Source organism: Pecten maximus, chromosome 15 (assembly GCF_902652985.1).
Source record: "Pecten maximus chromosome 15, xPecMax1.1, whole genome shotgun sequence".
NCBI classification, from domain to species: Eukaryota; Metazoa; Mollusca; class Bivalvia; order Pectinida; family Pectinidae; genus Pecten; species Pecten maximus.
In genome coordinates this window covers 23,388,079-23,412,731 of record NC_047029.1, presented here as the reverse complement: position 1 = coordinate 23,412,731, position 24,653 = coordinate 23,388,079, and the positions used below count along the sequence as shown (strand labels likewise).

Sequence of the window (24,653 nt, the reverse complement as noted above, 5' to 3'; positions counted from 1 at the left end):
AAAATTAATATAATCAAACATCAACAAAGAGAAGAGACGTAAACATTTGAAAATATTCAATTAATCATAAATACATCAACGTAAAACGCTTTTACTAACCGCCCATATGATTGTGGCAGGCTATGATGACCCAGGCAACACACAACGCCCAAAAGGGGCGGTCTAAAGACTCATATAAGGCGTTCTGTAGTCTAGTCCACGGTTCTCCACCCTCCCTGTGCATGGAGTATTTTGAGTATTTTAATGTCAGACCAACTAGAGTAGCGATTGTCCATCCCGCAAGTCCAATCATCTGTAGGGATTTACAAAAGACACACAGTATATTAGAACATTTCGAAAAAATTGAGATTTTTGATTAAAAGACCCACATTTTCAGTAAATTCCATAATAATCGGGCTCAAAAAAGCTACAGAACATGTTTATAGTGTAAAACATTTCACTACTAAGTATTTCGATGAATCAAACGTGTACCTCACATATGCATTATCATAGGTTTATACAAATTGAGTAAATGCTACAAAATGTTAACAGGGTTATTTTCGCATGGGTAAATTTCGCGATTTAAATGTGTAAATTATATGCGCGGGGAAAAGTTTTCGTCCAAAAGGATTCCGCGTAATAAGCGTAAATTTCCCCCTCGCGAATACATATTTTCTTTCATATATTACAACTATTATTCAATTCCTTGTTAATGTTCGGTTTTTCACCGCCAATACATCTTTACAACATTATCAGAGTTTAAGATATTTTTAATGGCACTGTTAAAATCCGTGCCCATGGCACGTGGTTTACAAATCTAGTTTAACACGGATCAAGAAAAACAATTACCTTCTTAAATGGTTTTCTTTGACGTTTTCTTAAGAAAACCCCCAACACCAGTCCGATCATAAATGGACTAATGCGACACCACGGAGCTATGTAGACATATCTGAAGTAGCCATCGTCGGCCGCAAGCCTCCTGCAATTCAATTTCACTCGTTTTACAAGGATTTACAATATTCACGTGAAAAAGTCGAATAATATTTTTTAGTACTCTACAATGTTTTTTTTATCACGGTCATTATCATAACTTAGGAGATTTTCAACATACAAAATGGCAGTTCTCGCGTATCTTTGAAGGTGAAAAAATGTCATTCCTTTTCACTTCCGATATATTGTATGCACACACAAAGATTCCTAAAATGGAATCCAAAATATCTAGGAAAATTTTCGGGAAGGTGACCCGAAAGCCTCACATTCAAAAATAACTGTTGTATTCGTAGTCTTCAACAATGTTAACATGACTATGCAAAATAACATAATTATGATAGAGACATTTTTTATTGAAAAGATAGAATAGTAGCATGTAAACTTATCCAGTGATACATACGATAACAGGGTTCCGTTGTATATATATTGTTTCCAAGCTGCAATACCCATACTTCCCAGCATCAGAGCCACACTTGCACCGATTCCGACTCCTCATTTTCTGTCAATCAATTGATACAAAACATTATGGTTCCGTTGTCTGTGTCCCGGTTCTAACTTTATGTGGGTTGACAAAAATCAGTCTAAAATGTTTGACACCATAATCTTAGTGAGTTTCCCTTGTGTGATATGAAGGTAGACGCTTTCCTTTCCGGAATACATACTCTTAATGTACATATACTGGTTCAAGAGTTATTATTCTTAAGATATATCGACTGTGGTAGTCCTGAATTTTTTTCGACAAATATTGAAGTTAATACCATACACATACTGCAGAACCACACAAAGATGACACAATCAATTTACGAACAAAATCGTATTTCTATCCTAGCATCGGTAAAACGGGGCAAAATATCAGTATACATGGGTATGCATACGCCCATGCTAAAGGAGAATAAGACTAGATTTTTCGAAAATGTCACATCTTCCGTTTTATGTCACGTTACCTAAGTAAGAACCGGAATAATAACAGCAAAAAAATTGCAACGGAGATCTATTATCAAGTTTTACATGCCAATATGCATACCAATATCACTATTTCTACGCGTTATAATTGAAAAAATGAATCAGTATTTGGGCTATGGAGGCATTTTAGATTGTTTGACTGTTCTTATATACAGATAAATCTTGAAATCCCAAAGTCAATTTTGCCACTGGGATACCTTGAGTTATCCCTAGGTTCGCGGTAACCGAAGATAATGTATAACTATTCTTTTTACTATCGGAACTAAATTTGGAGTCTTCGAGTTCAAGGCAAAAGAGCCTGATTTTAAATATGCACTAAAATGCCTCTATCGCTTACCTTTATGTACCAAGTACTATTGCAAAATACTACCCACTTGACCTAAGTAGCTATGGCCTATGACCCAGTGACCTTGATCTTTCGTTAGATGACTCTTTGTCTAATTGCAACCAACAAAATATTCATCAGTGAAAAAAACTAAATTTGACCTTGACTTTTTGCCTTACGACCTTGAACTTTTTCCATATCACTTTTATGAATTTTGTTGGTCAGTTAATTCTCAAATTACCATCAGGGAACTAAATGTGTGGATGGACAGACAGACGGACGGAGTGAAAGCTAAAAGGCATTTGTACAGTTTTGAATCTCCATCACCTAGCGATCCTTCCAGTCAAAATTAAGTAGATTCTAAGCATTGGTCAAGAAGTCGTTTGAAGAAATTATTGACGTCCGGACTGAAGACCAACGACAGACGCCACGGTATAGGATAAGCTCACCTTAGTCCTTTGGACCAGATGAGCTAATAACAATGTAACACAAACATCACATAACATATTTTTGACATTGTTTTGAAATATATATCTACATTGTGTTTTGATAAAGGGGCGGATTGCCTCGAAAATTTAACAAGCCTCACTGTCCACACTGTTTGAATTACTTCTTAAAACGAATTGAACATGAACATTATTTGGACTTTTCGTCAAATCAAACCAGGTGAGCAGTACATGCCCCCAGGGCCTCTTGTATACTTACGCCATCATAAGGAATAAAATCCCTAACGAAACTATATAGAACTGCATGTCAATAGCCATGTACCACGACCATCCCATACACTGAAAAAACAAAACCAGGATACAATTGTCTCAGAAATACTCGCTGATAAAACAATAACTACATACGGTCCGTCAATATTTACCCTATCTCAAATTTGTTACATTTTGCATTGATAGTATTATAATGTATTTGATGTATCTTTCAACTTACTTATTTGATCATATCTTCATAGAATTGACCAATCAGGATGCTATTTTCATTTAATATTCTTTTTATGATTAAAACATAAAGCGAAAGAAAAAATTGTTTGTTTAGTAAATGCATATACAAATTGATTACAGTTTGCTTTCCTACGTCATGTTCCTATTACATGAATATCCTACGACATCGAGGTATCAAAACTATTGTGACGTCATAAAACATAAAGGTTTACTTAGGTGGCGCTGGCCTGGCAAGACAGTTAGATTTCTGCAATAGGATAAACTTCACCTAATATAGTAATCAAGCATTTGGGTATGTTGCTGCTGTTTCCATGGTAAAAGTTATATTATTTTAATAATTTGACGACTTTCACTTGTGAACCTGTGATTTGACATTGAAAATTGATGTTGATATTGTTTGTGATGGCGTGTATTGTGGTGCTCAGTATAGTAATACGATTTCTGTGTCAGTCTAGGAGCACGCAACAAACAATTACATCATAAAGTATTATAATGAGTATCGTGCCTACAGACATTGCCAACAAATGGAAACAAGATGAATGTGCTTTGTCATATACAATAAAAAATGGTGTCATCAGCTATAACTTATGAGCCGTGGTAATAAAGCATTTCCTGTTGAAGAGTTACCTGTTCATCTGCCTTGACCAAGTTGTTGATGTATAAGAGATTGGTCCACCAATTATCCTTGCAGTATTGCATGGATTCCAGTTCAACAGGCATAAGAGGCCCGTTTGCCATGTGTATAGTCAGAGTTGCGTATATGAGAAGCACTAGCATGTATACCGGTGTCAGTCTAAAACAGGTAACATAGTTACTAAGACGTGCAAGAGCAGTGATAAAGAGAAGTTATGATCCGCTGAAATCTAAAATAAGTTGTAATCAAATGATTAAAATGAAATGAGTTATCGGGATTTGTAAAGTATCAGATATTTTGAAACACCCTGTATGAAGTAGATTGAACGCCATTTTTATTTTGTAATTTAAAACGCAACATAATGAAATGTAATAAGTACATTCATATTTTAGTGGAATGCTTTAAGTATAAAAGCAATAAAATAAGATTAGCACTAAAATGTCTACGTTTATAATATCTTGAATATTTTGAAGTTGAAAAAAGGACATAGTGATCACATTAAATATATTAGATTAAATAGACTTACCTCAATATCCTGTGGAAGAAATAACAGAACACATATCTGCCTATGGTTGTTCCAATCAGTTTAGACTTTAGCCTCTCCAAATGCTTCAATTGGGTGCATGTCAGAAGTACACCACTATATATGACAAAAATTGTCAGTTTGTAATAAAATATATCGATTGTGTTCAATACAAAAGTTAGTTACACAGTAGTATTCAACGAGGTAGCTGAGACAAGTATCGATTGCAATTAAGTATATACAAACCAGCATATTGACCAAGAAACAAAAAAAGGTCTCAGTTTGGTTTTTAGATGTACAACATTGTCAACGTATTAAGGTTTAAAGGCAACCGAAGAACAATTTGGTTTGGTTTATTTTGTTTAACATCATATTAACAGTGAGTGTCAATTGAAGACGTGCCTGGTTTTGGAGGTGGATGAAAGCCGGAGTACCTGAAAAAAAAACGACCTACTGTAAGTACCAGGTTGTTAATAGGACGTTAAACAAAAACAAACCAAACAAACCAAACCATTGTTTAGGCTTTTGTTTTATTGTCTATTTTTCATTTATTTTTGTCTATTGTTTTAGTGTCTATTTCTGTATTATCTATTGTTTCATTTCTTCATATCTATTACTTTGGCTATTTTCTATTGTCTATTTTTTTTATTGTATGTTGCTTAATTGTCAATTGTTTTATTGTTTGTTTTGTTCACGATTTTATTTCATCCTCGAAAATAGAAAACTTCTTGAAAATAACTTTCACAGAATATGCCTTCATTTTTCTGATGCCTTCAACACAGTTTTGTATGGAATAACCATATTAACACAAAAGACAAATTCTGTAAAGCTGTTAAGGGTAAACACACACCTGTCTGTTTTACGATAAATTAAAATGATTTTTTTTAACAAGAATATAGTTACTACTGTGTGAATTTATGATATGGATTGCGGTAATGTTGTTAACCTATCTTTGTCGAATGAAACTTAATGCTGAGTATGAATTTGGTAACAATAACATTCAGCATTTATGGTTCTAATGAATTCCCTATCATTCTCACCTTAACAGCAAGAATGTGTCCACTGGCGAACCGCCCGAAATTATCGCTTGGAACGTAAATCTCTCGGGCAATTTTAACAGATCCTGGGCGTTAACTGTAACACGTGGGAATATAGCGTAATTAAAAAAAAATATGCATTTAATATACTACTAATTACGGCATCTGCATGAATTTTATATACAGAGAATTAATACTAAAATAAAAAATTATATTTTTATCAGTATTTAAGTGATAATTATAAGAATGATTTTTACCATCTTGACCCTTTAATCTTTAAACATCAGATTAATCGTATCAAAATAAATATTTAAGGAATCTGTCTGAAGAATATCCGGGACATCTTCATACATTTGTCATACATTAATCAGAAATATACTTATTAATTATTCTCCGGGAGCCCATTAATTGAAATAGAATATTTGCCATACACGAAGCATGTATGGCGCCCTCGGGGACACACAATTTTCAATATTAATACCGTCAATAGACAAAAAAAGAGCGAATATTAGTATTACTCTCTGTAATGTTTTAAAATATTGTTTGCGTATAAGGTAATGTCCGAATTCATTGCTGTAGCAGCAAACGTTTCAGATCATTTCACTAGCGCAGATATCGGACAGCCTTTCCTATCATACCTCACGTGATACTTTGATGTCACTTTTGGCATTTCGCTTGTTTTGTATGTGTCCCGGTTCAGGTAGGAAATCATGATGTATAATCATCGTAACACATTATTTTGACATAAATAATAAAATTAATTTCACATTGAAAAGCGGACATAAATCAAAGTTATCTATGTTGTTGCTTCAAATGGACGGTAGCTTGATGACGCAACGAACATTTACTTATAATGGATGATTCTTTATTGATTTAAGGAATTTATGAAAAGATTACTATTGTTTGTAGTGTGCAGTCTGTTGAATATATATTGCACAAGTCTTTTCAGTGAACATACCTATTGGCCATACTTTATCAGCATGACGAGTCAAGCCGTGAGAAAAACTGTGACAAAGCACTACCCACGTAACAGATATGAATCGTATTCCATTGATACAGGTCACAGCGTTGGGAGGAGTCTTCCCACTCAATATCGTCGGAATGTTCATTTGTAGGGCAAAAGCCTTAATGATCTTGATAAATATACCTGGGTATAAACAAAAGATAGGTAAAACTTATAAACAACATGAATAATAGTGCATATTGATGTTGATATTACTATGATTTCTTATAATAGTTTTATATTTCACTGCCTTCGAATGATATACGAATACATACAAGCTATGGTCCATGATCATGTGTTTCTGTTTTAGCTTTCCTGACAGTTACAAGCCATCTTACTTCATTATATGAATTAGAATCGTAATCACGTATTATGATGTTACATTGTGGATACCAACACTAAAAGGGTTTGGCATAGAGTTGGCATGGTAAGTAGCATAGCTTTCTTCCTAACACAGGGAACACAATGGAGGCCGTCCTTAAATGACCGCAACCGTTGATAGGACATTAAACAATGCAAAACCAAAGCAAATCAATTGACATCATTGCACTCAGTTAAATGTGAAAGATCAGTGAAAATATGAGGATATTAAAATGACTCACTCTCTTTCCTCTTGGTTAATTTTTCTTTACCAGACTGAGGGGTTGGTAACTCATGGTTTGTGCTCATTCCGCCGTTTGAACCATTATTCGATTGTTCAACATTGTTAACATGTGTTATGTTAAGTGTTGTATTCCCGGATTCCGTGTTCAATACATATTTTTCGGGAACAGCATTTCCATTTGTGTTCATGGTGTTTTCGCCCAATACATGAACATCTTTCAAATCCCCACTGTGTTCTTTATTCTCTTCAGTTTTGCCAGCAATCTCGCTAGAAAACCCTTCATCTTTTTTTAAGTATTTGGTTATCTATCTGTCACACAGATAAAGATTTGTTATCACGCATGTGCTTGGTTCTTGATACCCTTAAGATAAGATTTATTTTATTTATATAGACATCAAGGCCATAGTCATATAAGTGCAGGAGTATGGCAAGTCTTTATCGTCATCCCTCATCTCACAAATTGATATAGAAATAGACATTTTTTCATTACACCAATACAAATATGTTTATCTGTGACTGTTAACACCAGTAGAGTGTACAAGCAGATTCTATCCTCCTTTAACATTATTGCATAAAAGAAATACTTCTTCAAATACTGAATGCGTGCAAATTAAAATACAGACTTTCAATAAATATGCTTGCTGTGTTAAAAAGATCTACATAAATAGCGTGAAATTCAAGCTAGATCGCTGACAATGAAACAGAAATTAAATGTGCTAATTGTTTTGCATATAATGAAATTTAAGTATCATTATTTACCTGTAGTATCATACCTGTGAACAAGGTGTTTGAGTTTCCTGATATTGAATTTCGTAGAAATATTTGATGGCTGACCTTGTAGGCGTTTGCAAATCTAATGGAAACAAGAGTCATGTTATAAGCACTGACCCGCAGAATGATTGAACATTTGATAACATTTAAAAAATGTATATCACAAGGTTTGACGTCGTGTCTCTGTGGTTGGTCTGAGTTAAAAACAGACAACAAAACGGGTATCTACTAATAGGTCTATAGCATGCCAAGCATTTGTTGCCGGAACTTGCCTAAACCTTTTTTTCTTCCGGGAACCCGAATTATTCCACTCGTTAGAGGTTAGTCCAAGAGTGTTGGCTAACTGATCATTTGGGTGTTTGCCAGAAACATGATATACAGGTTCCCTTTGTAACTATATCATGATATACACCTTGTCATAGTTATGTTGACACAATTACACGGTTAGTTGGTATTTGTAATATGATAATATAAATAATCTAAAATCTAAAACGTACAGTATTTTCGGCGTTTCTGTTCACGTGGTTTCTTTTCTATCTACACACTGCTATGTGTACCTGTTATCTGTAATTGGTTTTTTGCGGTTTTCAAGTTGGTTTAGCTTTAACAAATGGTAGCCATATAATTTAATCACGCGATGGCGAGATGATTGCCGGGTAGATAAGGTTTCTTATTCAAGTATTTGGTTTATATATTAATATCATTACATGTTTATTATCCTGGTGACATTATCTGATATGAAATATTCCATTTTCATTCATGGTATTATCCTAATTATTCATAAGCTTAGATTGTTGAGGGTAATTTAAGTTACCATCTTACCGCCAAACGCGTGGCACAGGTCACATGATGTGCTTGTGTGCAATAGGTAGTTATACGGTTGTTCTAGACTTTGACAGCGATATCAAAAGTAACATATTTAGGAGTTTTTACAGCTCACTGTAACACTTGTTCACCTCTAGAATTAAAGGGGTGTCCATACTATTTTCAGTTTGTAGCAGATGTCAACGAGTAAATTGTGTCAGTCCTAAGATGTTTATATGTGGTATTACTGTAAGAGAATAAACAATGAAACCAAACGTCAATATGTGTTTATTTGTGTTCTTTGTTTCCCCAGTGTTGGGTTCTCCATGATATCCGGCCTCACATGACCCTGACTGTTAAAAATTAAAAATGTATAGAAGTATATCAAGGTTATATATACATCGTTCAGAGAACTCCCGGTAATCAATTATTTCTAGTGTAAATATTGTCTTTCTGTGATTCCCAAATCTTCTACAGATAAATATCACACACATAAATAAACTCTAGATTCCTATCGTACTCTCTACGTGAATTTGTTACATATAATGATAGTCACAATAATTGTGATACTTTGTTTACAACTGAGATACTAGAATAACTCCAGAAAACATTATACCAATGATGTTAATAGGAAAACATTTTACAAACGGAGAAATACAGATGAAGTTGTCAAATTTGTAAAAGCGGGTGGCAGATCAACACTGATTTCGTTTTTATATACTGTTCATACGTTTGTACCTATTTAATACAGAGCTGTACATTAAATCAAGAAATCAATTAACATTAATACAAAATTGACATTATTTGGTTATCATATTTGTTTACCTATAGCATACGAGATATACGGCAGATGGTCTGTTCGTGTCGGCCAGGTGCACAGGGAGATTTATTATTCAGATGGGTAATATTAAAACGATAGAAATATACGTACATGTACAAATTGTATATAAACAGCACGCGTGCCGGTTAAGTTGTTTACCGAGGTTTAAATCGACATAATGTGATGTTGTTGTTTTTGTTGTTTTTTTTTTTTAAATAATTCCAAATATATCATTACATATCTCAAAACCACAGAGAACAAAGAGAATTGGGCATCCTGCGAGGTCCATACCAACCGTCCTTTTATAGTATATCTAGTGTGTGTAAAATTACGCTTTTTCCTTTTCATTGTTTCTGCCAGGTGTTTCGTTTACCCTACGTGTAATTAAACAAGAGTTTATAATAGAAAGATAGCATTTCTAATAGACAAAGGACAACCATACACTAGTAGACATTTGTTGGCTCTTCCACCTGAAAATTTTAGATACTTTTCCCGTGTTTAATTTTTCTTAAACGAACGAATTTTAGGGATATATTTCACACTACTTTTTTGTCTCTTGAAATCTACTACAGAACATTGTACAAATAATACTTTTGAAAATAAAAGTCATCAAAATATTGATTTATCTTTTTATCCATTAGATATATACCTTTGTACTAATATAGCATGTGTGTGAATGATGGTTAAGAAATCCAACACTGTATACGTATCAAGGAAAAACTAGATTCTATAAGGCTTTGATTGTTATTGTTATGTACCAACAGCTTTCACGTCAACCACAAATACCGGCTATGAGCACTTCATCCCGGGATAATGTCAATGACACGGTGATGTCGATCGTGTAAGTAGTAAGCACTTGATACAAAAATATTACTGATTTTACACCTAACCCTAACCCCTATTTTCTCAGTATACTTCTCAAATGCGGTTAGCGGAAATTTGGAGATCGTGTCGGACTTAAACAAGTAATGGTGATAGTTAAGTATTTATCGTTTTGTTAATTTGATATTTAAAAAGTATTAGGTTCACAGTGAAATTTACCACCAAAGAAATTTAATGATGAACACCGTCAGATGAAATTGCGAGTTAACCTTGACACGGCCGACATTATTTTGATACTGAATAATTGCCGATATGTTTGTTTAATACAAACAAACATTTATGTAGAGATGTGTACACAAAGGCACCATCAGGCATCACCTGAACCTATCTTGATCTTTTATTGTAGTGCCCGCGTGCTTTCAATATACTTCTCGTATTTTCTCAGCGTTTTATACATTTGGAGATAGAATTACGATTTTCTGTGCATGTCGGCATTCTGTTTTTATCTATATCCTAAGCAATGTCAGCATTTGATACATGCCGATAAATGACTGTCAAGACATGAAGCTACCTTCACGTGCAGGAATTGGGGAGATTTGGTAAAATCATGCAACCTCATAAGCAAAGACATAATCGGTTTTATACCGAAGTAGAGAGTAGATATAGATTTGATTCAAGAAAAAAATGTAACAGTATGTATGACGAATAAATAAATAAATTCAGTCAATACTTTTCTGCATGAGGACAAAATTGATCAATCCTATCCCAATAAAAGATAGGAAAATTGGTAAAGATGAACCGTCTGCGACGTACAGTTGAACTTTTAACATTGTTCTTTGCCGTTGTAGGGGACGTATGAATAATACACTTTAAACTGGGAAGGGCAAATTTTGTATAAATGCCAGCGTCTTACTTAGTCATCGTCAAACTGCATATTAGTTTTAGAAAAAAAATGTTTGTATTTCCGGTTGCGTTCTGGTTTTATCATTTCTTTTATGAATATATATTTTATGATAATCTTATATAGCGAAGCACGAGACAACACAATGCATACATATTTGCGTTTTTTGGGATGTTTTGTGTGCATAGGACTTCTCATCAATGCAGTCTGAAATATACACGTTTCTTTAATAGACATGCGACGATCCCTGTAATATCATCCTAGCTACTCTGGGTAGCCCCCTTTCCAGTACTAGTATTTCGTCATTTGCCTCTCACCAAATTATGTTTACGAAAATTCACGTGGGACATGAGTTTCACGTGGAAATAATAAATTGTTAAGGCGGCCCTAATGGCGTTTTTTTGTCATAGTCGGACACGAAATGATGTTTGGACTGACTGTACTCTTCTGTGATAAAAATGGCAACATTATTGATTTACGTTTAAAAATATACCGAAGTAGATAAAGAATACAACCACATTGATTTTTCATAGCCTACATTTCGAACAAAATGACCAACCAGACATAGCCCTAAATCAATCATGAAAGCCAAGCCATTATAAGGTATTATCTAACAGTTCCTAACAGTCTGAAGATATTCCGTGTCATCGAACGATTTGCTTGCTGATATTAAACTACCATAGACTCCTAAAGATTGCCTACTTACAATAAAGATTAGAAAAAATCAAAGTGATATTGGACTTCAGTCATTAAGAATGAAGCAGATAATGCATTCACTGTAGTCACAGTATATCGTTGATTGACACACGTGATAAAGTTCGCGCGTGAGGTCACGTGTACACAGGATATCTTGAATAGCTACGAAGAGTTATATAGTAATGTATGGCAGATTAGGTGTTCATGGGTGTCAACAAGGGCAATACAGGTGAATGGAGGGTTAAGTAATCTCGCGTATCATGACATAATCTGAATAGCATGATCTCAACTTACTGTATAATAATGATTTATATTTCAATTAGATTGGCCTTGAAGGTGAATCATACCAGACGTTTATTTTGAATTTTAAATTAAATATTGATCTTATTACATTTTGTATCTCATATACTACACTAGGAGGTGCTTTACAGGTGCCCTGGTTTTTCCCGAGGCCATCAACTTGAGCTTCCGTCCGGTTACCCCAAATTGTCTCCGGATCGATCTAATCCATCTGTCCGGATCTGTAGGATTCCTTCCGAAGTGTCAGGGAGGCAGCCCGTGCCCTTGTTGCTAACTTCTGTTTTATCAGTATAAAGATTGATGACAGTCGTAGGTGACACCCAGATAAGGATGATGAGTTTGATACATTCCGATAAATGTATCATGAATTAGAAAAATAAGGCGGTAGTGGTCGTGTCTTCAATTTGAGTTAACATGAGTCGTTTCCCTTACATAGAACGTCTATACATTGCATTAATATTAAAGATCGATATGACAATATTTGTTGACAGTGACTGTCAACAAAGACAAATGATCTAAAACTTAACATGTATTCCATGTTATTTAGAGCCAGATGTCTTGTCTTTACCATAGTGTTCACGACCAGCATTTGAATTGATATCTTGTTGAATTTAATAAAACTTATCTTCTTTTATGCGTTGAGCGACTGGAACTGGAGTGACTTCCTTGCAAGGTCACTCGAGTAGCTTCCCTTATATGGAAGAAGTTAAAGGAAACTGTGACTTCAGTAAATCATTTCAGCACCAGGCTTATAAAACTCGTAAATACCGATATCAACGGAACTTGCCGAATAACTTGTTAAAAATTATGTGATTGTTAATTAGGTAACATCCACAGAAAGGAAAGAAAATCATTAAAATGACCTTTAGCAAATTAATTTGATTTGATGTATTACATGATATGCAGGGAAAACTTGTGATGTTGATCAATGCAACCTTTGACCTTTTAGCGTACATTTGGAATTTCTGAACTTTTAAATTAACAAATATTAGTCTTGATTGCTGACTATTAAGGATTAAGACACCCTAGATGTTAGTAAGGTCAATGCTAATTAAGAAGTAGAAACAGTTGAGACAAAAATGAACTGCATGGTAGCACAGCTGATATGTCTCTGTAGAATCGTAAACATTTTTCAAATTTAACTTTTCTGGGACAGGATTGGACCATAGGGTATGATGTCCAAATAGGAAGTGGCTGGCTGCAAGTCTTGGGCTGGTAGGTCAAGTCTTCTATTGGTACCGGAGATGGAGATTCGTTTTAGAAAAGGACATAAAAATTGAAACAAATTTTTAGTTAAAATAGAAATATCTTGCTGAATTTTAAATCCAGACAGACGTCTTTTGGTCATATAAGAGTATTCATATTGTACTACTGAAAAATATAAACAAATAAGAAATACCCTGAAGATCAAGGGGAAATAACTCCATGCTATCTCCCCAGTCCCCTTATTTCTCGCCTTTATCTAAAAAAAAACCTAGGACAAGAGCATTTTTGTATATAATTGAGTCAAAACACATACACAGGACAGTGGGCCGGGCTAGGGACAACAAAACTACCAAAATAACCACCAGAAATCGAACCGGGGTAGTGACAACAGAACAACCAATCACATCACCGAACACCGAACCGGGCTAGAGTCAAGAGTACAACCAGAAAAAAACACCAAAAATCGAACCGGGGTACTGACTACAGAACAACCAGACACACCACGGGACTACGAAACACGCGTTATACAGCTATCATTGAAATAAATACTAAAATGTATAGAAGTATATCAAGGTTATATATACATCGTTCAGAGAAGTCACGGTAATCAATTATTTCTAGTGTAAATATTGTGTTTCTGTGATTCCCAAATCTACTACAGATGAATATCACATCCATAAGTGAACTCTTCATTCCTATCGTACTCTCTACGTGAATTTGTTACATATAATGATAGTCACAATAATTGTGATACTTTGTTTACAACTGAGATACTAGAATAACTCCAGAAAACATACCAATGATGTTAATAGGAAAACATTTTACAAACGGAGAAATACAGATGAAGTTGTCAAATTTGTAAAAGCGGGTGGCAGATCAACACTGATTTCGTTTTTATATAATGTTCATTCGTTTGTACCTATTTAATACAGAGCTGTACATTAAATTATATTACGAGATATACGGCAGATGGTCTGTCCGTGTCGGCCAGGTGCGCAGGGAGATTCTTTGTTCAGACAGGTAAAATTAAAACGATAGAAATATGCCTATATTAACAGCGCGTGTGCCGGTAAACTTGTTTACCGAGCTTTGAATGGACATATAGCGATGTGGGTTTTTTTAAAAATAATTCCGAATATATCATTACATAGATCTCAAGAGCACAAAGAACAAAGAGAATTGGGCATCCTGCGAGATCTATACCAACCGTCCTTTTATAGTATAGCTAGTGTGTGTAAAATTACGCTTTTTCCTTTTCATTGTTTCTGCCAGGTGTTTCGTTTACCCAACGTGTAATTAAGCAAGAGTTTATAATAGAAAGATAGCATTTCTAATAGACAAAGGACAACCATACACTAGTAGACATTTCTTGGCTCTTCCACCTTCCCGTGTATAATTTTTCTTAAACGAGCGAAATTTAGGGATATATTTCCAAATACATTTTTGTCTCTTGAAATCTACTACAGAAAATTGTACAAATAATACCTTTGAAAATAAAAGTAATCAAAATATTGATTTATCTTTTTATCCATTAGATATATACCTTTGTACTAATATAGCATGTGTGTGAATGATGGTTAATAAATCCAACAATGTATACGTATCAAGGAAAAACTAGATTCTATAAGGCTTTGATTGTTATTGTTATGTACCAACAGCTTTCACGTCAACCACAAATACCGGATATGAACACTTCATACCGGGATAATGTCAATGACACGGTAATGTCGATCGTGTAAGTACAGCACTTGATACAAAAAATATTCCTGATATGCATTACTGATTTTACACCTAACCCCTATTTTCTCAGTATGCTTCTCAAATGCGGTTAGCGGAAATTTGGAGATCGTGTCGGACTTAAACAGGTAATGGTGATAGTTAAGTATTTATCGTTTTGTTAATTTGATATTTAAAAAGTGTTAGGTTCACAGAGAAATTTACCACCAAAGAAATATAATGATGAACACCGTCAGATGAAATTGCGAGTTAACCTTGACACGGCCGACATTATTTTGATACTGAATAATTGCCGATATGTTTGTTTAATACAAACAAACATTTATGTAGAGATGTGTACACAAAGGCACCATCAGGCATCACCTGAACCTATCTTGATCTTTTATTGTAGTGCCCGCGTGCTTTCAATATACTTCTCGTATTTTCTCAGCGTTTTATACATTTGGAGATAGAATTACGATTTTCTGTGCATGTCGGCATTCTGTTTTTATCTATATCCTAAGCAATGTCAGCATTTGATACATGCCGATAAATGACTGTCAAGACATGAAGCTACCTTCACGTGCAGGAATTGGGGAGATTTGGTAAAATCATGCAACCTCATAAGCAAAAACATAATCGGTTTCATACCGAAGTAGAGAGTAGATATATATTTGATTCAAGAAAAAAAATGTAACAGTATGTATGACGAATAAATAAATAAATTCAGTCAATACTTTTCTGCATGAGGACAAAATTGATCAATCCTATACCAATAAAAGATAGGAAAATTGGTAAAGATGAACCATCTGCGACGTACAGTTGAACTTTTAACATTGTTCTTTGCCGTTGTAGAGGACGTATGAATAATACACTTTAAACTGGGAAGGACAAATTTTGTATAAATGCCAGCGTCTTACTTAGTCATCGTCAAACTGCATTTTAGTATTAGAAAAAAATGTTTGTATTTCCGGGTGCGTTCTGGTTTTATTCTTTTTTTTATGAATATGTATTTTATGATAATCTTATATAGCGAAGCACGAGACAACACAATGCATACATATTTGCATTTTTTGGGATGTTTTGTGTGCATAGGACTTCTCATCAATGCAGTCTAAAATATACACGTTTCTTTAATAGACATGCGACGATCCCTGTAATATCATCCTAGCTACTCTGGAAGCCCCCTTTCCAGTACTAGTATTTCGTCATTTGCCTCTCACCAAATTATGTTTACGAAAATTCACGTGGGACATGAGTTTCACGTGGAAATAATAAATTGTTAAGGCGGTCCTAATGGCGTTTTTTTGTCATAGTCGGACACGAAATGATGTTTGGACTGACTGAACTCTTCTGTGATAAAAATAGCAACATTATTGATTTACGTTTAAAAATATACCGAAGTAGATAAAGAATACAACCACATTGATTTTTCATAGCCTACATTTCGAACCAAATGACCAACCAGACATAGCCCTAAATCAATCATGAAAGCCAAGCCATTATAAGGTATTATCTAACAGTTCATAACAGTCTGAAGAGATTCCGTGTCATCGGACGTTTTGCTTACTGATATTAAACTACCACAGACTCCTACAGATTGCCTACTGAGATAATATAGATAAAAACATCAGTGATATTGGACTTCAGTCATTAAGAATGAAGCAGATAATGCATTCACTGTAGTCACAGTATATCTTTTATTGACACACGTGATAAAGTTCGCGCGTGAGGTCACGTGTACACAGGATATCTTGAATAGCTACGAAGAGTTATATAGTAATGTATGGCAGATTAGGTGTTCATGGATGTTAACAAGGGCAATACAGGTGAATGGAGGGTTAAGTAATCTCTCGAATTATGACGCAATCTGAATAGCATGATCTCAACTTACTGTATAATACTGATCTTTATTCGCATAGCCGTTTAGTTTTCTTTTGGCCCTGGATATGACGCGACAGGTGGCGTTACTGGTCAAGATGAAGTATGTGATTGGTCAATGTAGCGGTAAATGCAAAATACGGATATGCAGTTAAAAACGAATCAAAGATAAGATTGATGGCAAGCTGAATAAGTAGAGTATATTTTTAAATGACACATTAATAAAATCATATTCCTGATTTAAATGCAGTCTTATTATTACCAAAATTGATTCAAACTGATATAATTTTGTTATTCGTGTTAAAACGTTCGTTGATTTATTTCACCATCAGTTTAACATTATAACCACCAGCATTACAACTATGCCGTTTATCTTTTATAAAGATATTTCTTGTTTCAATTAGATTGGCCTTGAAGGTGAATCATACCAGACGTTTATTTTGAATTTTGAATTAAATATTGATCTTATTACATTTTGCATCTCATATACTACACTAGGAGGTGCTTTACAGGTGCCCAGGTTTTTCCGAGGCCATCAACTTGAGCTTCCGTCCGGTTACCCCAAATTCCCTCCGGGTCGATCTAATCCATCTGTCCGGATCTGTAGGATTCCTTCCGAAGTGTCAGGGAGGCATCCCGTGCCCTTGTTGCTAACTTCTGTTTTATCAGTATAAAGATTGATGACAGTCGTAGGTGACACCCAGATAAGGATGATGAGTTTGATACATTCCGATAAATGTATCATGAATTAGAAAAATAAGGCGGTCGTGGTCGTGTCTTCAATTTGAGTTAACATGAGTCGTTTCCCTTACATAGAACGTCTATACATTGCATTAATATTAAAGATCGATATGACAATATTTGTTGACAGTGACTGTCAACAAAGACAAATGATCTAAAACTTAACATGTATTCCATGTTATTTAGAGCCAGATGTCTTGTCTTTACCATAGTGTTCACGACCAGCATTTGAATTGATATCTTGTTGAATTTAATAAAACTTATCTTCTTTTATGCGTTGAGCGACTGGAACTGGAGTGACTTCCTTGCAAGGTCACTCGAGTAGCTTCCCTTATATGGAAGAAGTTAAAGGAAACTGTGACTTCAGTAAATCATTTCAGCACCAGGCTTATAAAACTCGTAAATACCGATATCAACGGAACTTGCCGAATAACTTGTTAAAAATTATGTGATTGTTAATTAGGTAACATTCCACAGAAAGGAAAGAAAATCATTAAAATGACATTTAGCAAATTAATTTGATTTGATGTATTACATGACATGCAGGGAAAACTTGTGATGTTGATCAATGCAACCTTTGACCTTTTAGCGTACATTTGGAATTTCTGAACTTTTAAATTAACAAATATTAGTCTTGATTGCTGACTATTAAGGATTTATAAGACACCCTAGATGTTAGTAAGGTCAATGCTAATTCAGAAGTAGAAACAGTTGAGACAAAAATGAACTGCATGGTAGCACAGCTGATATGTCTCTGTAGAATCGTAAACATTTTTCAAATTTAACTTTTCTGGGACAGGATTAGGACCATAGGGTATGATGTCCAAATAGTAAGTGGCTGGCTGCAAGTCTTGGGCTGGTAGGTCAAGTCTTCTATTGGTACCGGAGATGGAGATTCGTTTAGAAAAGGACATAAAAATTGAAACAAATTTTTAGTTAAAATAGAAATATCTTGCTGAATTTTAAATCCAGACAGACGTCTTTTGGTCATATAAGAGTATTCATATTGTACTACTGAAAAATATAAACAAATAAGAAATACCCTGAAGATCAAGGGGAAATAACTCCATGCTATCTCCCCAGTCCCCTTATTTCTCGCCTTTATCTAAAAAAACCTAGGACAAGAGCATTTTTGTATATAATTGAGTCAAAACACATACACAGGACAGTGGGCCGGGCTAGGGACAACAAAACTACCAAAATAACCACCAGAAATCGAACCGGGGTAGTGACAACAGAACAACCAATCACATCACCGAACACCGAACCGGGCTAGAGTCAAGAGTACAACCAGAAAAAAACACCAAAAATCGAACCGGGGTACTGACTACAGAACAACCAGACACACCACGGGACTACGAAACACGCGTTATACAGCTATCATTGAAATAAATACTAAAATGTATAGAAGTATATCAAGGTTATATATACATCGTTCAGAGAAGTCACGGTAATCAATTATTTCTAGTGTAAATATTGTGTTTCTGTGATTCCCAAATCTACTACAGATGAATATCACATCCATAAGTGAACTCTTCATTCCTATCGTACTCTCTACGTGAATTTGTTACATATAATGATAGTCACAATAATTGTGATACTTTGTTTACAACTGAGATACTAGAATAACTCCAGAAAACATACCAATGATGTTAATAGGAAAACATTTTACAAACGGAGAAATACAGATGAAGTTGTCAAATTTGTAAAAGCGGGTGGCAGATCAACACTGATTTCGTTTTTATATAATGTTCATTCGTTTGTACCTATTTAATACAGAGCTGTACATTAAATTATATTACGAGATATACGGCAGATGGTCTGTCCGTGTCGGCCAGGTGCGCAGGGAGATTCTTTGTTCAGACAGGTAAAATTAAAACGATAGAAATATGCCTATATTAACAGCGCGCGTGCCGGTAAACTTGTTTACCGAGCTTTAAATGGACATATTGTGATGGTTTTTTTTAAAATAATTCCAAATTTATCATTACATAGATCTCAAGAGCACAGAGAACAAAGAGAATTGGGCATCCTGCGAGATCTATACCAACCGTCCTTTTATAGTATCGCTAGTGTGTGTAAAATTACGCTTTTTCCTTTTCATTGTTTCTGCCAGGTGTTTCGTTTACCCTACGTGTAATTAAGCAAGAGTTTATAATAGAAAGATAGCATTTCTAATAGACAAAGGACAACCATACACTAGTAGACATTTCTTGGCTCTTCCACCTTCCCGTGTATAATTTTTCTTAAACGAGCGAAATTTAGGGATATATTTCCAAATACATTTTTGTCTCTTGAAATCTACTACAGAAAATTGTACAAATAATACCTTTGAAAATAAAAGTCATCAAAATATTGATTTATCTTTTTATCCATTAGATATATACCTTTGTACTAATATAGCATGTGTGTGAATGATGGTTAAGAAATCCAACACTGTATACGTATCAAGGAAAAACTAGATTCTATAAGGCTTTGATTGTTATTGTTATGTAACAACAGCTTTCACATCAACCACAAATACCGGCTATGAGCACTTCATGCCGGGATAATGTCAGTGACACGGTAATGTCGATCGGGTAAGTAGTTGGGTAACAGCACTTGATACAAAATATTCCTGATATGCATTCCTGACTTTACACCTAACCCCTATTTCCTCAGTATGCTTCTCAAATGCGGTTAGCGGAAATTTGGAGATCGTGTCGGACTTAAACAAGTAAGGGTGATAGTGTAGTATTTATCGTTTTGTTAATTTGATATTTAAAAAGTATTAGGTTCACAGAAATATTTACCACCAAAGAAATATAATGATGAACACCGTCAGATGATATTGCGAGTTAACCTTGCCATGACACGGCCCACATTATTTTAACACTGAATAATTGCCGATATGTTTGTTTAATACAAACAAACATTTATGTAGAGATGTGTACACATAGGCACCATCAGGCATCACCTGAACCTATCTTGATCTTTTACTGTAGTGCCCGCGCGCTTTCAATATACTTCTCGTATTTCTCAGCGTTTTATACATTTGGAAATAGAATTACGATTTTCTGTGCATGTCGGCATTCTGTTTTTATCTATATCCTAAACAATGTCTGCATTTGATACATGCCGATAAATGACTGTCAAGACATGAAGCTACCTTCACGTGCAGGAATTGGGGAGATTTGGTAAAATCATGCAATCTCATAAGCAAAGACATAATCAGTTTTATACCGAAGTAGAGAGTAGATTTAGATTTGATTCAAGAAAAAAATGTAACAGTATGTATGACAAATAAATAACTAAATACATTCAGTCAATGCTTTTCTGCATGAGGACAAAATTGATCAATCCTATCCCAAGAAAAGATTGGTAAAGATAAACCGTCTGCGACGCACATTTGAACTTTTAACATTGTTCTTTGCCGTTGTAGGGGACGTATGAATAATACACTTTAAACTGGGAAGGGCAAATTTTGTATAAATGCCAGCGTCTTACTTAGTCATCGTCAAACTGCATTTTAGTTTTAGAAAAAAAATGTTTGTATTTCCGGGTGCGTTCTGGTTTTATCATTTCTTTTATGAATATGTATTTTATGATAATCTTATATAGCGAAGCACGAGACAACACAATGCATACATATTTGCATTTTTTTGGGATGTTTTGTGTGCATAGGACTTCTCATCAATGCAGTCTAAAATATACACGTTTCTTTAATAGACATGCGACGATCCCTGTAATATCATCCTAGCTACTCTGGAAGCCCCCTTTCCAGTACTAGTATTTCGTCATTTGCCTCTCACCAAATTATGTTTACGAAAATTCACGTGGGACATGAGTTTCACGTGGAAATAATAAATTGTTAAGGCGGTCCTAATGGCGTTTTTTTGTCATAGTCGGACACGAAATGATGTTTGGACTGACTGTAACTCTTCTGTGACAAAAATTGCAACATTATTGATTTACGTTTAAATATATATCGAATTAGATAAAGAATACAACCACATTGATTTTTCATAGCCTACATTTCGAACCAAATGACCAACCAGACATAGCCCTAAATCAATCATGAAAGCCAAGCCATTATAAGGTATTATCTAACAGTTCATAACAGTCTGAAGATATTCCGTGTCATCGGAACGATTTGCTTACTGATATTAAACTACCATAGACTCCTACAGATTGCCTACTGCCAATAAAGATAAAAAAAAATCCAAGTTATATTGGATTTCAGTCATTAAGAATGAAGCAAATAATGCATTCATTGTAGTCACAGTGTATCGTTGATTGACACACGTGTTAAAGCTCGTGCGTGAGGTCACGTGTACACAGGATATCGTGAATAGCTACGACGAGTTATATAGTAATGTATGGCAGATTAGGTGTTCATGGGTGTCAACAAGGGTAATACAGGTGAATAGAGGGTTAAGTAATCTCTCGAATCATGACGCAATCTGAATAGCATGATCTCAACTTACTGTATAATAATTATCTATATTTCAATAAGGTTGGCCTTGACGGTCAATCATACCAGACGTTTATTTTTAATTTTAAATTAAATATTGATCTTATTACATTTTGTATCTCATATACTACACTAGGAGGTGCTTTACAGGTGCCCAGGTTTTCCGAGGCCATCAACTTGAGCTTCCGTCCGGTTACCCCAAATTGTCTCCGGATCGATCTAATCCATCTGTCCGGATCTGTAGGATTCCTTCCGAAGTGTCAGGGAGGCATCCCGTGCCCTTGTTGCTAACTTCTGTTTTATCAGTATAAAGATTGATGACAGTCGTAGGTGACACCCAGATAAGGATGATGAGTTTGATACATTCCGATAAATGTATCATGAATTAGAAAAATAAGGCGGTAGTGGTCGTGTCTTCAATTTGAGTTAACATGAGTCGTTTCCCTTACATAGAACGTCTATACATTGCATTAATATTAAAGATCGATCTGACAATCTTTGTTGACAGTTACTGTCAACAAAGACAAATTATCTAAAACTTAACATGCATTCCATGTTATTTAGAGCCAGATGTCTTGTCTTTACCATAGTGTTCACGACCAGCATTTGAATTGATATCTTGTTGAATTTAATAAAACTTATCTTCTTTTATGCGTTGAGCGACTGGAACTGGAGTGACTTCCTTTCAAGGTCACTCGAGTAGCTTCCCTTATATGGAAGAATGTAAAGTTAACTCTGTGACTTCAGTAAATCATTTCAGCACCAGGCTTATAAAACTCGTAAATACCGATATCAACGGAACTTGCCGAATAACTTGTTAAAAATTATGTGATTGTTAATTAGGTAACTTCCACAGAAAGGGAAGAAAATCATTAAAATGACATTTAGCAAATTAATTTGATTTGATGTATTACATGACATGCAGGGAAAACTTGTGATGTTGATCAATGCAACCTTTGACCTTTTAGCGTACATTTGGAATTTCTGAACTTTTAAATTAACAAATATTAGTCTTGATTGCTGACTATTAAGGATTTTATAAGACACCCTAGATGTTAGTACGGTCAATGCTAATTCAGAAGTAGAAACAGTTGAGACAAAAATGAACTGCATGGTAGCACAGCTGATACGTCTCTGTAGAATCGTAAACATTTTTCAAATTTAACTTTTCTGGGACAGGATAGGACCATAGGGTATGATGTCCAAATAGTAAGTGGCTGGCTGCAAGTCTTGGGCTGGTAGGTCAAGTCTTCTATTGGTACCGGAGATGGAGATTCGTATTAGAAAAGGACATAAAAATTGAAACAAATTTTTAGTTAAAATAGAAATATCTTGCTGAATTTTAAATCCAGACAGACGTCTTTTGGTCATATAAGAGTATTGATATTGTACTACTGAAAAATATAAACAAATAAGAAATACCCTGAAGATCAAAGGGAAATAACTCCATGCTATCTCCCCACCCCCTTTATTTCTCGCCTTTATCTTAAAAAAACCTAGGACAAGAGCATTTTTGTATATAATTGAGTCAAAACACATACACAGGACAGTGGGCCGGGCTAGGGACAACAAAACTACCAAAATAACCACCAGAAATCGAACCGGGGTAGTGACAACAGAACAACCAATCACATCACCGAACACCGAACCGGGCTAGAGTCAAGAGTACAACCAGAAAAAACACCAAAAATCGAACCGGGGTACTGACTACAGAACAACCAGACACACCACGGGACTACGAAACACGCACTATACAGCTATCATTGAAATAAATACTATATTTTCCTATTAACCTGGTCTATGGCCCCCTTTAAACTGTACACAGGCCCATATTTTCATTATAAACAAGCTCAGAATCTAATTTCCTGCTTAAATTCTGCCAAAATACCACCATGATGAAAATCCCCGCCGAACATGTTCAGATGGGTCCCGTAATCTGGTGTCCAGGGACGCTGAACGGCATAAAATGTCAAATCCGTTAGCTCCCTATAGGGACCACGGAACCAAATGATTTCCCATAGACGGTAATGTTAACGTTTATCACTGTACTGCTTAAATAGAGTTTTCAACACTGGTCCAGTAGCAATAATTTTAAAGTATGTCATCTCGGAAACCTCTTCATGGAATTAAAAAAAAATTCTACCAATTTGAACTTTTTTTATATGGGGGCCGCCATCTTGTATTGAAATCAGCACCAAAAATTCATCTAAATAAACAACAAAATACACACTTACTTACCTCCCCCTGACAAAAACAGGCTAGCAAAAAAATAACTGTTTTTCTATATATTTTACATCTATATGTATTGCCCGTCCCACATATTAAAACTTTGGAAACTTCTCTCGCCTTAATATCCAATCAGTAGGCCCCGATGTATTCACCTTCCTATTAAATCTTCTGCCCAAACGGGGAAAACCCACATTCTATTTTTGATTTGGTTCTGTGGTCCCTCTGTAGGACTTGTTAATGATGTTAAAGAACGAAAGTGTTGATGTGTAGGAGGCGACGAGGAAACTAAAAATAGGTTCGACAAAATA

General features: G+C 35.0%; 2 protein-coding genes across 2 annotated transcripts; both read right to left on the bottom strand.

The window, feature by feature from the left end:
• Positions 1–94: 94 nt before the first annotated feature.
• LOC117343972 (O-acyltransferase like protein-like) lies at positions 95–1,477 on the bottom strand. Its single transcript, XM_033906546.1, has 3 exons — positions 1,370–1,477; positions 829–958; positions 95–292 (listed from the first exon to the last, which is right to left on the bottom strand). The coding sequence occupies exons 1-3, from the start codon at positions 1,429–1,431 to the stop codon at positions 95–97; spliced, it is 390 nt and encodes a 129-aa protein (XP_033762437.1). The 5' UTR covers positions 1,432–1,477.
• A 1,935-nt stretch (positions 1,478–3,412) lies between these two features.
• On the bottom strand, positions 3,413–7,285 carry LOC117343324 (nose resistant to fluoxetine protein 6-like). Its single transcript, XM_033905666.1, has 6 exons — positions 7,004–7,285; positions 6,357–6,545; positions 5,402–5,495; positions 4,365–4,373; positions 3,832–3,997; positions 3,413–3,451 (listed from the first exon to the last, which is right to left on the bottom strand). The coding sequence occupies exons 1-6, from the start codon at positions 7,191–7,193 to the stop codon at positions 3,413–3,415; spliced, it is 687 nt and encodes a 228-aa protein (XP_033761557.1). The 5' UTR covers positions 7,194–7,285.
• Between the last annotated feature and the right edge of the window lie 17,368 nt (positions 7,286–24,653).

Bases quoted from the DNA above. Each gene is read 5' to 3' on its own strand.
- LOC117343324 (XM_033905666.1), bottom strand. From the start codon at position 7,193: ATGAACACAAATGGAAATGCTGTTCCCGAAAAATATGTATTGAACACG. The intron at 6,546-7,003 runs GTGAGTCATTTT...GTTTATACCCAG, and splicing joins ATTAACCAAGAGGAAAGAGA to GTATATTTATCAAGATCATT. The intron at 3,452-3,831 runs GTAACTCTTCAA...ATCCTATTGCAG, and splicing joins TGGTCAAGGCAGATGAACAG to AAATCTAACTGTCTTGCCAG.
- LOC117343972 (XM_033906546.1), bottom strand. From the start codon at position 1,431: ATGCTGGGAAGTATGGGTATTGCAGCTTGGAAACAATATATATACAAC. The intron at 959-1,369 runs GTATGTATCACT...ATTGAATTGCAG, and splicing joins TACAACGGAACCCTGTTATC to GAGGCTTGCGGCCGACGATG. The intron at 293-828 runs GTAATTGTTTTT...AAATCCCTACAG, and splicing joins AAAGAAAACCATTTAAGAAG to ATGATTGGACTTGCGGGATG.